The following is a 16,804-nucleotide window of genomic DNA, read 5'->3' on the forward strand; positions in this document are numbered from 1 at the left end:
CGGTGATTGGCGAGCGGCCGGCGAACAGCGCGGTGATTGGCGGGCGGCCGGCGAAGAGGGCTGAGGTGAAATCCCGCGCGGAGGATGCTGGGGGCCCGTCGTGCTTTGCGGCCGCCGCCGCACCGGGCCTGGCCCCGGTCCGCCCTCAGCCCCGGTCCCCGCTCTGCCTCCCCCGGATAACGGGCTCCTCCTCCTCCTCCTCCTCCTCCTCCTCCTCCCGGCCCGGTCAGGCGGCAGGCAGGCCGGGGATCTGCCGTGGAAGGGAGGTGTTACCCGCCGAGGCGGAGGAGTTAAAGGGCCCCTGAGAAGGGAGGTCAAATGTCGCCGTGAGGCGCTGAGGAGAACCGGGTGTTCTTCGTAGAGCCAGGAAAGGACCTGCCGGTGCCGGTGCTGAGCTTTCCTGCCGGGTGGTGTATCAGCCCGGCGGCTCTCGGTTCTCCTTTACCGGTGCTGGGTCGCTCGGTTCAGGGAAGGGCCGGGCCGGTGACCGGGTTTCCCTCAGGACGTGGGGGAGAAGCTGCCTGAGGCTCCAGAAAGATGCAGTTCTTTGGTCGGCTGGTGAATACTATCAACAGTGTCACCCAAATATTCACAAACCCTTACCGGGTGAAGGAGGTGCCGGCTGCGGAGTATGCCGCTCACACCTGCCTGAGGGAGGAAGGCAGGGTGGCCCTGTATAAGAACAACCTTGCTCGCTCGTGGGATTGCCTGCTGGTGAATCCCCAGAACCCACAGGTCGCTTTCCGGTAAGTGACAGACCTTTAGCAATCGCCACTCTTGAGTGTGAAACTAAAGACCTGAAATCTCCAGTCTCGGGACCACGGTGCTTCGCGGCTGTGGGCGTGGGGTGACGTGTTTGATCGGGAGTGGGAGGCCCTTGCATGGGCTGGTGGAGAAGTCATCAAAACAGCTTGTGAGAACAGGGCAGGGCTGAGTCCAAACACTGTGAAAACAGGCAACCATGAAATAGGTACTTTGGTCAGAACATCCAGAGGTACATGTGCTTCCACTCGTACTTGTTGGTGCTTTAGCATCTGAGCACGGGATACTTCAGCCCAAAGGTTAACGTTCCTCAGGATGAGGAGGTGCTCTTCGCTAACAATGTAGGCTTCAATTGTTATCATCAATTAATATGTGTAATATGATTGAAATAACCAGGGAGCTGCTGAAGTCCTGTGCGCAGCCCCCATCAGTTAATATTTAAAATAGGGAAACAATAACTAGACGTGATTTAGGGTTTAGGAGCTAACTACTAGACAATGGGACTCTGTGTTTATGTCAGAAAAGGTAATGGATTGTGGTCTGGTCAATAAACCTTGAAGAACCGCTTGGAACTGTCAAGATTAGGGAAGAAGTAGGTAAAAGGTAATTCCTACAGGGGGAGATTGCGACCACTGACTCATTGACCACCTACTGAACTGATACCACCTACTCAAAAGAAGGCAATGAAGGAAGAAGACAGAGTCTGTGCACTGATGTGCATGAGAGGCAAAGAAGAACGAACCAATCATTAAGAAAAATAGTAATGAATATCTATTAGTTAAGTATATAAATATAAGAATTTTTGAGACAAGTGGGTACTGTCTTGAGACAGGCACCCGTTCATGCGCATCAATGAAATCAATTTGAAAATACCTCGACTCTGTGTGTTATTGGTTTGCACACTGTTTAAATGAACCCCGTTTGTGGGACAACACCTTCTTCCCTTGGAAGAAGTGTGACACCAGGTGAGGAGGAATAGGAAAGTCCCCGCACTAATGTTTGGAGAAGAGCAGTTTCTCTCAGATATGTGGGATGGAGGTTGTTTCTCTGAGCAGGACCAACGCTGTATTTGCCTTTCCTTCAGGCTCTTCCAGCTCGACAATGAAGCAGATGCCCTGGTGCGTTTTGAGCAGTACGCCGGGCAGCTGCGCCCTTTCTACGAGAGTGCACGCCAGCCCTTGTTGCTGGAGGATCTCCAGCAACTCAGTGACTGCTTCCGCAACCACCCCAGCTGGTCCTCGGCACACGTCGCGGTGGAGATTGGCCATCGTGAGAGCTTCCGGCACAACCACGTTCTAAGGCAAGGGACGGGAGGGGTCTCCAGTGGGCCTGGTGCTGGGAACGAGCTCGGGAGGGCAGGCTAGGCCAGATTTGGGTATCCCGGCTTGATGTACCAAAGCAACAGGGGCGGCTTCCTAGGGGAGCTTAACACCTGTGGTGACTGCAGAGGTCGTGTTTAAAAGTGCCAGTCTCGGTCTGTCTTGCCTGAATGACAGATGTGGTAGGAAAGGGGGTCTGATGGTCGCTGTGTAACCTTAGTGGCAGGCTTTCGACCTGCTGCTGTGGACGTTAAAGCCCAGAGCTCTGGTGTTTGAGCTAAAGGATTGAAGTGTTTTGCTAGAGGCACTAGTTAGATTCTTACAGCCCTGGTGGAGCTGCTTGTTGTAGGGGGTTGTGGCTGACTTCGGAAACCATGAGAGAGGAGGTGCAGTAGGACTGTCTTTCTGGAAATGTTTTTTGGCCACAAGCCCTCATTCCCCTTCTGTGGGTAAGTTCATTGAGAATAGGGGAGACTAGTGAGGAGTTAGGGGACTGAGGGACTAATGGCAGCACCTCCGACAGATCTCCTGCCTTTCTTTGGGCAGGGTGAGCTGCTCCCATATGGGGGGCAGAGGAAGGAGCAGTGTGTCAGGGAGAGGGTCCATAGCAGGGCTCTTTGGTGGCCCTTCCCTGGCCAGAGGATGGGCTTTTCTGAACCTCGTGGTTCGCACCAGCTGGGCCTGTCACAGACATGGAGGGTATCTTCATATCAGCTCCCAGTGCAGCTGCGTGTCCTTGTCTTCGCAGCCCTTCCTTGGCCTCACGTTTACTCCTCTTTTGCAGCTGTGTGAACAGCACGGACAGCGAGGATGGCTGCACCCCGCTGCACCTGGCGTGCCGCAAGGGAGACATGGAGTGTCTGCTGGAGCTGCTGGACTGCCACGCGCGGGTGGACATTACAGACAGGAACGGGGAGACCGTTTTCCACTATGCTGTGCGAGGGAACAGCCCCCAGATCATCGAGGTGGGAGTGATTTCAAAGCTGGGGGGGAAGTGGGACTAGAGTGGGTCGTCTCTGTGCTGTGAGGAGGGAGACAGAAAAATAGCTGCAGACGGGAGGAGAAAGTCAGTTCCCTCTGCTGCAGCATCGAGTTAATGCTTGAGGCTGATTTCAGCCTCTTTCTTCCCTTTACTGGTGCTGTTTCCTGTAAGCGGGCTCCAGACTTCACATTGCAGTGGAACAAGGATATTAGGCGAGTTTCCTCAGAAAGTGTCCTTCATTGCTGTTTGCATCAGACCTTCATCCTGCCTTTCCTCACGCCCTTGGTTGTCCCTTCTCCTTCTACTCCGAGCAGGGTGTTTGGTTTGGGGCAGAGTTATCCCGTGGGGGAGTGTGTGTTTAGGCTGCTGTGGGGGAGCATGTGCTGCCCGCAGACTGACAGTTCAGAGCCACCCTGGACTTTCCAGAGCTGCAGAACCTGTTGTTTGAACTGAGCAGCCTTGCACAGGAGACAGCGATCAGAACCTTGAGGCAGAAACAGTCTGAAGCCAGAGGCGTTCTCAATTGCTGAGAAGTGCTGGGCAGAGTGACAGGGCTCATAAGGGTGTGGGTGGCCTTCCACATTGGTTCCTGACGTCTGTCAGCTCCTCAGCACCCAGTCTGAGTGCGAGACTGTCTCTCCCCTACAGCTGCACCCCCTGACGTTTGCCCAATACCTGTTGTGACAGCTCTCTCTCTGCCTGCCAGACTGTGCTGGGGTTTCCTAATGCGTGGTGGGGGAGGGCTGATGATTGGGGCTTGCCATGCTGTGGAGCAGGGCAGTTAGGACCTTCGTATTAGAAAAATGTCCTCTTCGTTTATTTCCCTGATGGCAGCAAATTGGCTTGTTTTGACAGAAATAATTCTACATCTGATCTGTCTCCTGGATTTTTTTTCTTTTCTCTCTTGATTCCTTCCTAAACCAGAGAAAAGAAACTCTAAATTCCCTCTTGTGTGCACCAGGGCTTGCAGGGTTTCCCCTGTACAGCAGTGGGATATTTTTGTGTAACAAACCAGTCAGCAGGTAACAGGTCTAAAATTTATGGGGAGAATAGGAAAATTCCTTCAAACATATCACCACATGTATATTTTAAACAGAATCCTGTTTGTACCTGAAAGCAATGGTGGAGTTGCAGGGGAGGTTGAGCTCCTGCCTGCTGACTGGCTGTGGTAACTGACGGGCCCACAGCAGGAGAGGAAACTACTGATTTCAGTTAGCTCTCTCATTTGGTTGGGAGTCTGCTGTGTCATTCAAGGTGGTGTGAGCCCTCTTTGGCTGAGGGGTGTCTCAGAAGCACCCAGGCCGGAGGAATAGGGCACAGAGAGCAGCAATAAACCCTCTGGGGAGAGAAAACAAGGAGCGCTTCCATAGCTACTGTGTTGGAAGCAGGGGTGGAGGGGATGGGCTGTAGCACTGTGAGGAACCCAGTGCTCCAGAGTCTGTTGTCAGAGGTCAGGAAGAGGGACAGTGCTCTTCCATGTCTATTTATTTATCTGTTGTCTCCTCTTCCCAGCTCCTGGGCAGAACCCCAACTGCTGGCTTGGACCACCTGAGCCATGAAGGGCTGACTGCTCTGCATCTCGCTTGTCAGCTGGGCAAAGAGGACATGGTTCGGTCTCTGCTGAAATGCCATGCCAGCTGCGGTGCCATGGGGACGATGGGCTACCCCATCCACACAGCACTGAAGTTCTCCCAGAAGGGGTAAGTAACCACTTGGGCTGCCAGAACAGAGCTCTTTCTCAGGTCTGAGGACCTGTCTGCTTGCTCAGAGTTGTCCAAGACTGGACCCCTTTCAGGACAGTGCTCAGTAGGAGGACGTCCTGTGCTGTCCTCTGCTGCATCACCAAGTTGGCAAAAGAACAGAGAGGTGCTGATGTGGAAAAGAAAGAAAAGCTTTCAGAAGAAAAAGGGGTTTTGCTGAATTTATCTGCATATATTATTTAGTATCAGACATCAGGAGAATGTTTTTTTAAAAAATGTTTATGAAATACTTTGTCTCAGAATGAGCTGTGAGAAGATGATTTACTGATGCTTATATAGTATTGCCAATTGCTGTACCTCTGTCTTTGAGTGCTCTGATCCTAATAAGCTTTCATTTCAAAGCCTAGTTATTCCCATCTCCTGTGGGCCAAAGGTACTCTTGACTCTTAATAACACACTCGAACTGAATCAAAAGAGGCAGTGTTTACTCTCTGTTTTGTTTTCCCTGGAGAGATTTGATTCTCTTTGTATGTGCTTTATAATACTTAATTTTCCTAAAGTGTCCAAGCTTTACAAATAGGGCACTCAAGTCAACACTAGCTGCTGGTAGCTAATTTTCCAGCATTTTGAAAAGTGCTTTCCAACACTGGAGACACATTCACAAACCAAAAATGTGCTTAGGTCCCTTAGTTTGCAGTGGGGCTTGATCTTTTGTACATGGTTTATTTTGTGGTGTTTCAGAGTGGAGAGCATATGCTTGTTTCATAAGTCCCTACCCACGCTTTCTAGGCACTAGATACTAGTCTGTTGACAGTAGGTGTGATTTCTTTCGCTCAAAGGGAAGTACATAGATTCTTGATTTCAGCAAGTATTTAACTATTTCAGTTTTATCCCCATGTTTCCATGGAGAGAGAGGTAGAAGAGAAGAGAAGAATTTCCTCTCAGGTCCTGAGAGTTCCCAGAAATGCCATATTCCTGCATTGGAGATGCACACAGATATTGCTCCACAGCTTGGAATTGGGAAGGGGTTCTCCTGCCTCCTCCAAACGCTGTGCTGCTTGCATGCTTCCTGTTGTACCCTTCCTTTCTAAAAAGAACAAAACAAAACTGCAGCTGAGGAACTTGCAGGTGTTGCAGAGAGCCTGCCGCTGCTGAAGAGTTTCCTGAAAGGGCCTGGGCAGGAGGCAGGTGCTGATGTGAGTGGAAGTCTTGAGTCAAGACGGCAGCCACCCATCCCTTCATCTCATTGTTTTTGCCAGGTGTGCCCAGGCCATCCTCGAGGTGGATGCCAGCCAGGTTCACTCCAAGGACCCACGCTATGAAGCCACTCCGCTGCACTGGGCAAAGAAGGCAGAGGTAAATGGAGCCAGTCCGTGGCAAGGGTCTGTGCTGCCACACAGCACCCGTTTAATTCCTCCTGCTGCTGACCTCTCCCTTTCCTGAGTGCATGTGCAGAGCCCTGGGAGTGTCAGAGCCCAGCCGGCAGCCCGGCGTTTGCTTCTCTTTGCCCTGTGCTGATCAGTGCTGTTTGCCACGGGGGATGGAGCAGTGGAGCCTCGCAGTGAAACAAACTGGTGGGCTCATCCCTAGTATGTCATCCTTGGCTGTGAAACTGCCAGCTTGTCCCTTTTCCCTTTTTGTTGGGGAAATTGCAGCAGTGTCACTGTTACCCCTGGGGGGAGCTCTCTTCTCATTACTGACAGTGTCACTGAAAGAAGCAGATTGATGCCTTGAAAACTGCAGGGAGGGTGTGAGGTAGGCACAGTGTGGTGGCATGTGGGTTATGGTCCATCTTCTGCCAGAGATGGGCAGATCAGTGGTGTGATATGCCATGCTGGAGCACCGGAATAGTGTTTGTTGCAAGCAGAGGACATTCCTATGGCAGGACTGTTTTCCCTCCTGCAGTATGACATCCCTCTCAGAAATGTCCCATGGAGTTTCAGAGCAGACATAAATCTGCTTGGCTTATAAAGAGAAGATCAAAAAGCAGACTTTTTCCCTCCAGTCTGCAAGGATTCTGGCCTGAGCAGGAACTGTTTTTTCTCCATTGCCCTCAGCCACTTACTACGCTCACATATAAGTCCCAAAGCATCCAGGAGCTCTAGGCAGATTGTGAAACCACCAACTAGTTCTGTGGTAAAGGATAGAGAAAACCCATCTCCAGTGCTTGGAACAATGCAGCTGGCATCTGCCAGCCAGCCGTGTCCAGGCTAAGGGTCCCACCTCTTCCCCTGCTTTGCTTGCCATGAGACCTGGATCATTTGAGCTCCCAGGTCGTTATCCTCACAATTGCTTTCTCTTCTTGACCTGGCACGTGCATGCTTGAGCACAGATGACACAGCTGCTGCTTGAGTACGGCTCCGCGGTGAATTTGACCAGCCGGACAGCTGACATGGCTCTGCACATTGCAGTCAAGAGGGGACGCTTTGACTGCGCCATGGTACTGCTGACACATGGGGCCCACACCAATGCCAGGGGTCAGGATGGCAACACACCACTGCACCTGGCCATGAAGGTGAGTTTTCTGCAGAGGCTGCTGGGAAGGAGAGAGAGGATTTTCTTGAAGGGTTGAGGCAGGAATGGACTCCTTTGAAATTCTGGCTATTGTCTTTCATGGGGTGATCCCTTGTGGGTGTGTTGGCTAATGAAAAGAGGAGGGAGGTTAATGAGAAATCATGTAGCCAAAGGGAGTGTGGCCTTTGACTGAGCTTTCTCTTGTCCCCTAGCATGACCACCTGGATATGATCAAAGCAATCATCGTGTTTGGAGGAGATGTCGAGATCCCCAATGATTTTGGGGAGACACCAGGGCTGTTAGCTGCCAGGAGCAGCAAAGGTGAGGGAGCATGTCAGCAGCCTTACAGGGTGAACCCAACATCCTGTCTCCCCTTGGTGGCCAAAACAGTGTTTTGGGGAGAGGTGAAAACGTGCCAAGCGTGGGTGATGCTTCTCCAACGTAACGTGCTTTCCCAGCTTCTAGTTGCTCACAGGGTAGGCACTTCCTGAACTAGTGGTGTAAGCTTTGTATTAATACCCCTTGATGAATTTCTCTTCTATGAGACAGAGATGCAAGAGGAAAAGCTGTCACGCACTCACCCTCTTTCAAGCCACAATGTCAAGCACTGCAAGCTCACAACGGGATGACGCAGTGCTGCTGAACCGCCCGGGCGTAAGCAGACACGGGCGGTTCTTCAGTGGCAAGAAGTGTGTGGCACACACCCTTGAAGCTGCACAGTGTTGAGTACCGCTGCTGTGCACAAGTCCTGCTACTTGGTGTTCAGAGAGATACCTGGGACATGCTTTCCCCCTCCCCAGGTCATCCCAGAGGTTTTGTGAGGGTCAGGACTGCTGATGAATTTGGCAGACACCCCCGCTCCCCATCCTGGTGTGTGCGTGCACTGATTCTCTTTCTGATCTGTGACTCCCCCCTTCGTCACCTAAGGTGCGAACCGGAAAGTGCTCTTAGACCTGCTGCAAACTGTAGGGACCGAACGCTGCCACCCACCCAACCCTGACTCCCCAAGCCTGGCACCATCTGCCGCCTCCTTCTTCCTGGAAGGCCAACCTTCCTCACGGAGCAGCTTCAACAGCTTAGGTAAAGCCTTCCCTGGCCCTCCTTCACTCTCCTCCCTTCTCGCTTCACAGTGCTGTCTCGCATCTCTTCTTCAGATGGGCCGTGCTTTAGGGACTGTCTCCTAGCTCACTCTCAGTTTGTGGTGACTCTGTCCTCATTCAGCTGTTGCAGGATCCCATCTCTTTTCTCCGCTTTTCCTGTGTGTGTACTCTCAATTCTTGTACTCTAAAGTTTTGTTTTATAGACCTGACACAGTGCAGCTCTGTAAAAAGAAAAGGGAAGACTGGTTCCCTCACCCCTCTGGAAGAGCTGTAGGACTTAGTTGCCTGCACGTACTTTATCCACTGGGTCATGTACAGAAGGGGAGGTACTTGCTGGTCTGCCTTGAGGACCTCCCAGTGTTGGGCACAAGGAAATAAGAAGCGTTGCTCATTCAGATCCTGGAGGTCAGCAGCTGGGAGAGGGAAGGGATGAAGCCCAAGGATAAGCGATCCTGGTCGCAGGGTTTATGTTACGCATAGGAAAAGACTACCTTAGGACATACGATTGTGTTGTAGCTTGTGCTCTTGTACTGCCCAGACTCTGTGAATAAGTGCACGGGTCTATTCTAGGTGCTGGGCTTTCCTCCTCCAGGGAGCTCCAGAGCTTGGGCAGGGGCAGCAGGAGGGGTTATGGAGCGGGCAGTGGGTGAGCTGGCTCGGAGGGAGGCTCTGACCCTCGTGAGAGGGGCCTGCAAGCAGATAACAGCCGCTTGTGGTCCACTTTCCCACTCTGGTTGGTGGCTTACTTTGCAAAGGCCTTGCTGTAGGGCCAGAGGACAACCCCCTCCTGGCCCTGGAGTGCGTCTGTGTCACCACAAGTATCGCTGGCTGCTGACACCAGGACTTTCTTCTCACCATGGCCTTGTGAAGGCAACCCCCCCCAGTTTCAGCTCTGATGCAGTGACAGAGCAAGGACCTTTTTTGTCATGGACTCTGGCCCTTGAAGAAACTCCTCACCACATTCATCGTCATCCACAGCCACCTTCTGGCCTGGGTGGTGGCAGTAGTATTTAACTTCTCTCCCCCTGTTCTTTCTTCTTTTGGTTTCGCAGGCTGGCTTCTCACCTAGCCTGGATTGGTGCCCCACACCCAGGGTGGCCTGGGTGTACATCAGCTGAGGGGTAATGACAAGCCACCCTGTCCCCACAGCTATCCTGCCTAGGTTACCTCACAGGAGTAGATTTAGGTTTTATCTTACGGCTTGCAATAAACTGCGTAGTGGGCACGCTGCTAGGCTCTGCCTTCTCTCTCGCCTACTGTGCTCATCATCTGCTTCTACAAATCCTTCATCTTTGCCAGTGCATCTCCAGCTGCCTGCGCTAAAGGACGGGATTTCTCCTCCTTGGTGTAGAGTTTAATCTGGGGGGGGTACCTGGTGGCTAAGGGTAAGATGGCTTGTGTCTCCTGCAGGGAGCTTTATTCAACTGGGAAGGGAGCTGGATGTCCTCTGTGTGATTATGGTGGAAATCATTTACCACACAGGTGGGAGGTTTGGGTATCCTGACCAAGCTTTCTGAGGGCAGAGAGAAAGTAAGAGGGAAGGTTTTTTAATTAATTAAGTATGATTTGGTTGACTGCTGTCTCTGAGGCACATGTCAGAGGATTCAGGTAGCAAAGTGGTCTCTAATTTTTTTTTCCCTTTTGCATGTTCATGGCCCTCTAGGGTACAAGGACCTTCTGTATGTTTCCACAACGCTTGGACAGTTGTTGAAGGCACCAGATGTTGTGGACTCACCCAGTGAGGGTAGAAGAAAGTAAGTGAGGAACAGCTTCTGTCTGGGCTCCCGTGCAACTTGAAGGTGAAATCCGTGTGTGTGAATTGTGCCCACCCACACCCATGGGTGTGCTGTCCTCAGAGCTGACATTATTTAATGTCCATTGACGTTGCAGTTTTTGCCAGAACCTTGTGATAAATCTCTGTTCCCATAAACGACCACCGCCTGTTCCTGCCTGCAGCCCTGGAGTTGCAGTGGAGCTTGACCTCAGCAGGTGAAACCCCTGCTCTCTCCCTCCCCTCTGCCACTGGGCAGCAAACGCTGTTTTGGCTTTGTGATTTCCCCATCTCCACGTGCTGCCCTGACGCTCACCCGGCTCCTTTGCCAGGCTGTGCACTGCCTCGGCAGTGCCTGCACCTCACCTTGCACGGAGCGGAGGGAGGGTTGGCACTGAAGTGCTGCTAGCAGGAACTTAGGGCTGTCTGCTTTTTTATTTATGACACAATACACATTACTACGTGGTAAGGGAATTGGATGCATTTTCAGCTTGTGAATGTGTGGTGTAGAGGTTAGAGGTGGCTAAAAGAGCAAGTGCTGTTGCACCAGCTCTGATGAGGCTTATCTGGCTGAGTCTGGTCTTACTTGCATCTGAGGAAGCACCGCCGGATTTATTCGTTCACTGATTACACTGTCCGCAGCAGCGTTCTTGTTTCTGGCATAGTTTCCCATCCCCAGGGCCATGTTCCCATGCAGCGTGCTGTGATTTGTGAGCTGTCCCACAGCTCCCAGTTATCTGTGTCTGTCTCTCTCCAGTCACGACCGCCTCCTGTGCCTGGATGGAGGGGGCATCCGTGGCCTGGTGCTCATCCAACTCCTCCTGGCTATCGAAAAGGCTGCGGGCCGTCCCATTCGTGAGATTTTTGACTGGATTGCGGGGACCAGCACTGGCGGGATCTTGGCCTTGGCTATTGTACACGGTGAGGACAGTGCAAATAATGGGCCCTTTCTCGCTCCTGTGGGCCCGAGGGCTCCTCTGTGGGGAGCAGATGTGGGGTGGGAGCTGCCTCTCTTGAGTCCCAACTGAGATTTGTTGTCCCTGCCAAAGGAGGGAAGAGATGTTTGTTAATGAAGGAAAGCCTAGACCTGGCTTTGCGCTCACTTCTCACGTCAGCTGGCCTTGAGCAGCTTTCTGGGTTTTGGGAAGTGTGTGGTGGCAGAGTGCAATGGTCTGTTCTTCCTGCTTTCTCCACGGGGGTTTTACAGCAAGGTGATCGACACTTTCTGGTAGTGGGAAACTATGCTCCAAGCTTGCCCTTCCTCTTTAATCCCTCCCAGTGATGCTGCTGAGGTTCGAGCAGATGACAGGCAGCTTGGGAAGGGGATTGAGAGTGATGCCTCCCATCTCCTGCTGGTCCTGGAAAGTCCCAGCTCTGATGTGCTGTTTGTTCTGCCTGCCCTTCCTCCTACCCCCTGCTCCTGCTGATGCTGTTGCCTGTCTCAGGAAAGTCCATGGACTACATGCGCTGCCTGTACTTCCGCATGAAGGACATGGTGTTCCGGGGGTCTCGGCCCTACGAGTCGGAGCCCCTGGATGAGTTCTTGAAGAAGGAATTTGGGGAAAACACCAAAATGACAGATGTCCAAAAACCCAAGTAAGTCTTGCCTGGGGCCGTGCTGGTTGATGCTCTTGTGAGTGTGCTCTAGACCCCTCTCAGCAGAGATGCTTAGCCTCTCCTTAGAGCAGATCTGGAGGAGTGTGATGTGCAGACTATTGAAGCCATAAGTACATTTTTTTTTTTCCATTTTACTCTTATTCTGTCATGTCCCCTCCCCCAGGGTTATGGTGACAGGGACGTTGTGCGACCGGCAGCCAGCTGAGCTCCACCTTTTCCGGAATTACCCTGTACCAGAGACAAAAACCTCCACTGAATACAAGACAAGCGCATCTTTCAAACCACTCACTCAGCCAGAAGGTAAATGCTAGCACACAGCAGTCTAGCTGGTTGACAGGGGAGGGGACCATCCCTCAGAGACAGAAGATTTCCTGTTCTTCCTCCCATTGCTCTGAAAATCAGAGTGGCTCAGCAATGGCTCATCCCTGATCTTGACTTGTAACTTGGTCCTAGTGATGGTTCTCTTTTCTCCTTTCTCCTCCTCCCTTGGCTTCTCTTGTACCAGGAGCCTGGGCTGGCTAGCAAGGTTCATGAGGAAGGGGTCTGCTAGAGGAGTCCTGCGTACAGTCAGTACCTTTCCCTGTGCTCTCAAGAGCAGATTTAACACAGAAAAGCTGTGTAATTGAAGCATGCAGCCCTCTCCAGCTTGCTTCTTCCTTTGTCTAGCAAAGGTAACTGGTTCACCAACAAAATAGCAGCAATGAAGCTGGTAGAGAGTGAAATTGACCCAAGATATGTAGAAAGTGGTGAGAACATCTATAAAAGCCCCCCAAAATAATCCTATGCATCCAAGCAGAGGCTCTACTGTTGGGAGAAAGAGGCACAACTATCTAGGGCAGGGTCTTCTAGGATTGCAAGCCTATTCTGCTTTGTGTTGGTGAAGGCGGGGTGCTTCTTGCACACAGGAAAGTTGCTGCAAGAGGCTGTATGCTTTCTCTTCCTGCAGACCAACTTGTATGGCGTGCTGCCCGCTGCAGTGGCGCGGCTCCCACTTATTTCCGGCCGATAGGCCGCTTTCTGGATGGTGGGCTGCTAGCCAACAACCCGACTCTCGATGCCATGACGGAGATCCATGAGTACAACAAGACGCTGATCAAGAAGGTGAGGGAAATCCTGTCCCTGACTGGTAAATGGGGCTTTATTGGCTCCATGAGCCTCCCTTGAAGGGGAAGAGGGTTTGGGAATGGATGCCTCTCTAGTGGATAAACAAGCCAGCAGTGCAGCACCCTAGAAGGGAGTGTATGGAGGGGGATATGTGTTGGGATGGTGGCTGAGAGGTGAAATACTTCTTCTGACAAGGGTGTGAGATGGGGAGGCAGCCCCATCAGCCTGTCCTTGCTACTTTGAGCAAGGATGATTCAGCTGATGGTTGTGTGTGGCCCTTGACGCAGCTATGCATTGCCTTTTTGTGCCCAAAAATAAATGGAGAAGATAATGGTAGGGCACTCTGCAACGCTGAAGAGCGAATGCCTTCTGTGATGTGGCAAGTTCCTCAAAAAGACGACTAACTACTGCCAGCTGCTGCTCCCTGTAGCTGAAAGGGGAGGTGTGTTGCCAAAATCACTGAAATAGTTGGACTGTTTCACAGTCATCTGGTCCTAGGACTCATCTTTGGGGTGATCCCATGGGTTTGGGTGCAGCCAGGGGTGTAAGGGACAGAACAGTGCAACTGCTGAAGTCATGTGGATTATACCTGTCTCTCCAGGCAGTACTGAAGGGGGAGGATGGGGAAGAGAAAAGGCTACTGAGCCTTTTGCCTTGGCTTTTAGAGCTGCCCCAAGACTGCTGTGAAAGACACGCTCCGCCTTAATTGCTGGTCTTTGCAAACAAATCTTTTCTTTGTCCACAGGGTCAGAGGCAGCAAGTAAGAAAATTGGGATTGGTGGTCTCCCTGGGGACAGGGAAGCCTCCACAGGTCCCAGTGAGCTCTGTGGATGTTTTCCGCCCCTCCAACCCTTGGGAGCTGGCGAAGACCGTCTTTGGGGCCAGGGAGCTCGGGAAGATGGTAGTGGATTGTGTGAGTACTGGGAGGAAGGGATGGAGGAAGAACCCTGGGGCTGCTTGCAGGGAGGGAGCAAAGGTTTTCTGTCTTCAGCTTCTTCCTTTTGGAAGAAAATTTTATTTCCTTGGAACTGCTCCGACCATGGCCAGTTCAAGGAATGGACGTAGTGGGTAACTTAAGAATTGCAGGAGCACAGCAGGTCTGAAGCCCTGTCTGCCTCTCTGGGGTTTTGGGTGCCCAGGGAGGTTCTTGCAGCTGAAAGGAGCTGAGGACAGGATGGTGATCAGTGACACTTAGGAACACTTGCAGGTGTGAGTTTGTGAAACTCAGTATCTTTCCAGGGAGATTGATTATTATCTGAGCAACCTGGACCAAAAAAACCCAAAACCAACAAACATGCCTCAGAAAACAGAAATTCATTTTTCTTTAGAAAAGCTGTTATCCCCACTGGGAAAATCAGTAAATGCTAGAGAAGTGGGAGTGTCAGTAATAAAAAGCAGTAGTTCAGAACTGTGGTTAGGAGCGTGTAATAGGCATATGTTCTTGCATGCTTCAGAAAGAAGCTCATTAAATGTTGTGCATGAAAACACTCCAAACAAATGAAAGCCAGAAAGGTCAGAACTGAGGTTCTGACTATAATCTTAATTCTGTTGCTTTATCTCCTTTTAGCTTGCTAAAGCCAGAAAACACCCAGAGAGGTCCCTCTGCTTCCCTTGTCTTTTATTTCAGGGCTCCCAGGGAGGCTGTCTCAGGATAGCCCAGAAACCCTGTAGTAATCATAGGCTCTGCTGGTACTGGGCTTGGACAGAAACAGATAGGGATGAAATCCCAAGGAATCTGATTCAGACCATCCTGGGGATTTCTTTAAGGGAACCCACTTGGTGCTGGGATGGATGGAGGATCTGTAGGGTGCAATTCCTTGTGTCCCAAGGATCAGGAGCACTGTTCTTACATGGAAAAAACCCCCAAATAAAAAGCCACCCCACTCTTGGTGGTGAATGGTGCCATCCAGGATGCACTTGCTCCTGGTTTTCCCTTTGCCTCTGCGGCTTGTGCAGTTCGACTTGGTGCCAGGGAAGCCTCTTGCAGGCAAGGGGAGAGCAGTGTGACAGTCAGGCTCTAACCGTGGGCCTGTTTCTCCTGCAGTGCACTGACGCAGATGGCCCAGCTGTGGATCGTGCCAGGGCCTGGTGCGAGATGACGGATGTCCCATATTTCCGGTAGGAGCTTCCTTTCCGCTCTCCGCTCAGACCTATTTTTATCCCTCTCACTTCAGACCTGGCTGTGGCATGCATCATCCCAAATAGTGTCCCCTCCAGAGGCATGCCTACCCCCCTGCCCCCTCTCCTCGTGCCTCAGTGACATAACAGAGGATGCCGTGGCCCGTATGAGGTGATGCACCCAGCACGCCTTGTCTGGGGTCAGTTAGTGGGGGCTCAGGGGATGCTGTCTAACAGGGTCCTTCGGGAATGTGCATCCTGCCCTATTCCACCATGCACAGCATGTTTTAAGACTCGTGCCTTAGGTGGTGCAGTTGCTGAACTGTGGCTCAGCCTTGTGTGTGGTTGTGCCTTGAAGGAGGGGGAAGGCCTCCGCTCTGCAAGCCCGCTAGATAAGGGCAAGCAAACACCCGGGACAGCAGGAACCACTTAAGAAAAGTCTTGCGCTTCGCAGGCTCACTGCTTCATTGCATTCGTGTCTGTGCCCAGCTGATGATGCTGTCTTGCTGTATGCAGGCTTAGCCCTCAGCTGCACACGGAGGTGATGTTGGATGAGGTGAACGACACCGTGCTGGTGAACGCTCTCTGGGACACCCAGCTTTACATCTACCAGCAGCGGGAGCAGTTTGAGCAGCTGGTGCGACATCTCTGCCGATGACTGATCTGGAGGTTCCTGTTCTGCATCCCAATGGCAAGGAGCAGCAGACACTGAAATGGCTTGGATTTGCCTTTAAACCGAGGTGTTGAGGTGGGGGAGGGACGACTACTACTACTAATAATGAGGAATTAATGATATTTAATAGACAACAGTACACATACACGTGTATTCCAGGACACACCCATGTATTCCCGGACAGCTGTGAAATGCTGACAGTTATCTTTGTACTGTAGCCCCATCTCTGCTGCTATGCTCGGTTTTGCTGCCCTGCTATGTGACCGTACAGCCCTTCCTAGAAGTCAGAGTCCCCACCTACCTGTTTTGAGCTGCAGAAACTGGAGTCTGTCTCCTATCTGTGCAGCACCCCCACTGACAAAGCACCGTGCACCTTTCCACATCACAGAATGAGCCAAAGCCAGATAAAGGTTCAGGGATTACTTGACCTGCTGGGGCCAAGGTATTTTGGAGTTTATAGTATGGGGAAAAGGGATTATTCTTCCCTCAACATGCCTGGTTTGAAGGGGAGAAGAAACACTGCAACTTTCCACAGTAGATATGGCACAGAATGTTGCGACTGGCCTTGGGAGAAAGGGGAACCTTTCCTGAGCCAGCTGTCTTCTGTAGCACCTTCCCCTTTTCCCCCCCTGAGATGGGCTGGCAATGCAGGTACTGACTGCACCCAGGGTGGGAGCAGATCCCCCCCAGAGACTGTTTTGTGCCACCTGATTTGTTGTGCTACTCTTTGCTCAAGGGCTGAGATGTGAAAGCCTGTCTTTACTCACAGCGAGCTCAAGATGAGGGACAATAGCCTTGGCTTGGTAGAGAGATCATTTCTCTTTATTCTTAACATGGAATTGAAATGCTCTGAGATAGCTTCTTTGGTGGGAACCTGACTCTGTGACAGTTTGGATTTACTTCTTTTACTGCTGGAAATCCCATTGTGACTGCTACACTACTCGGTGTTTCTTCAGTAAATTTTGCATATTTATAAATAGTTTGTGTATCTATTTGGAGGCGTTTTGAGGAGTAACCTGAAAAACTGAATTGTTAATCATTTTCTTTTGACTGAGTGGACTGCTGTTGTGAACAGTGCTTCTATGCAAAACTAATGTGGCCTGAAATAAAGAGAGTTTTGCATTTGGTTCCACTGTCATGCATG

The 16,804-nt window shown here is 51.5% G+C and overlaps 1 protein-coding gene across 2 annotated transcripts; it reads left to right on the top strand.

Annotated features, from left to right (window-relative positions):
• Positions 1 to 197: 197 nt before the first annotated feature.
• PLA2G6 (phospholipase A2 group VI) lies at positions 198 to 16,787 on the top strand. 2 transcript variants are annotated; one of them, XM_009930363.2, is made up of 16 exons: positions 198 to 746; positions 1,847 to 2,062; positions 2,866 to 3,046; positions 4,576 to 4,763; positions 6,023 to 6,119; positions 7,096 to 7,278; positions 7,490 to 7,598; positions 8,205 to 8,357; positions 10,041 to 10,131; positions 10,906 to 11,069; positions 11,594 to 11,744; positions 11,929 to 12,065; positions 12,712 to 12,866; positions 13,615 to 13,782; positions 14,914 to 14,987; positions 15,504 to 16,787. In XM_009930363.2, exons 1-16 carry the CDS (start codon positions 538 to 540, stop codon positions 15,643 to 15,645), a joined length of 2,418 nt encoding a protein of 805 aa, XP_009928665.1. In that variant the 5' UTR covers positions 198 to 537; the 3' UTR covers positions 15,646 to 16,787. The 2 variants fall into 2 exon arrangements, with proteins under 2 accessions (XP_009928665.1, XP_069663354.1); XM_069807253.1 differs by lacking the exon at positions 8,205 to 8,357 and having other exon boundaries at positions 199 to 746.
• Positions 16,788 to 16,804: the final 17 nt, after the last annotated feature.

Source organism: Haliaeetus albicilla, chromosome 19, assembly GCF_947461875.1.
Source record: "Haliaeetus albicilla chromosome 19, bHalAlb1.1, whole genome shotgun sequence".
Taxonomy (NCBI): domain Eukaryota; kingdom Metazoa; phylum Chordata; class Aves; order Accipitriformes; family Accipitridae; genus Haliaeetus; species Haliaeetus albicilla.

What these genes read in the sequence shown, in the direction of transcription:
- PLA2G6 (XM_009930363.2), top strand. Translation starts at nt 538, where the DNA reads ATGCAGTTCTTTGGTCGGCTGGTGAATACTATCAACAGTGTCACCCAA. An exon ending in CACTGCACCTGGCCATGAAG is followed by an intron (nt 7,279 to 7,489) that starts GTGAGTTTTCTG and finishes CTTGTCCCCTAG; the next exon opens with CATGACCACCTGGATATGAT. An exon ending in GGCCTTGGCTATTGTACACG is followed by an intron (nt 11,070 to 11,593) that starts GTGAGGACAGTG and finishes TGCCTGTCTCAG; the next exon opens with GAAAGTCCATGGACTACATG.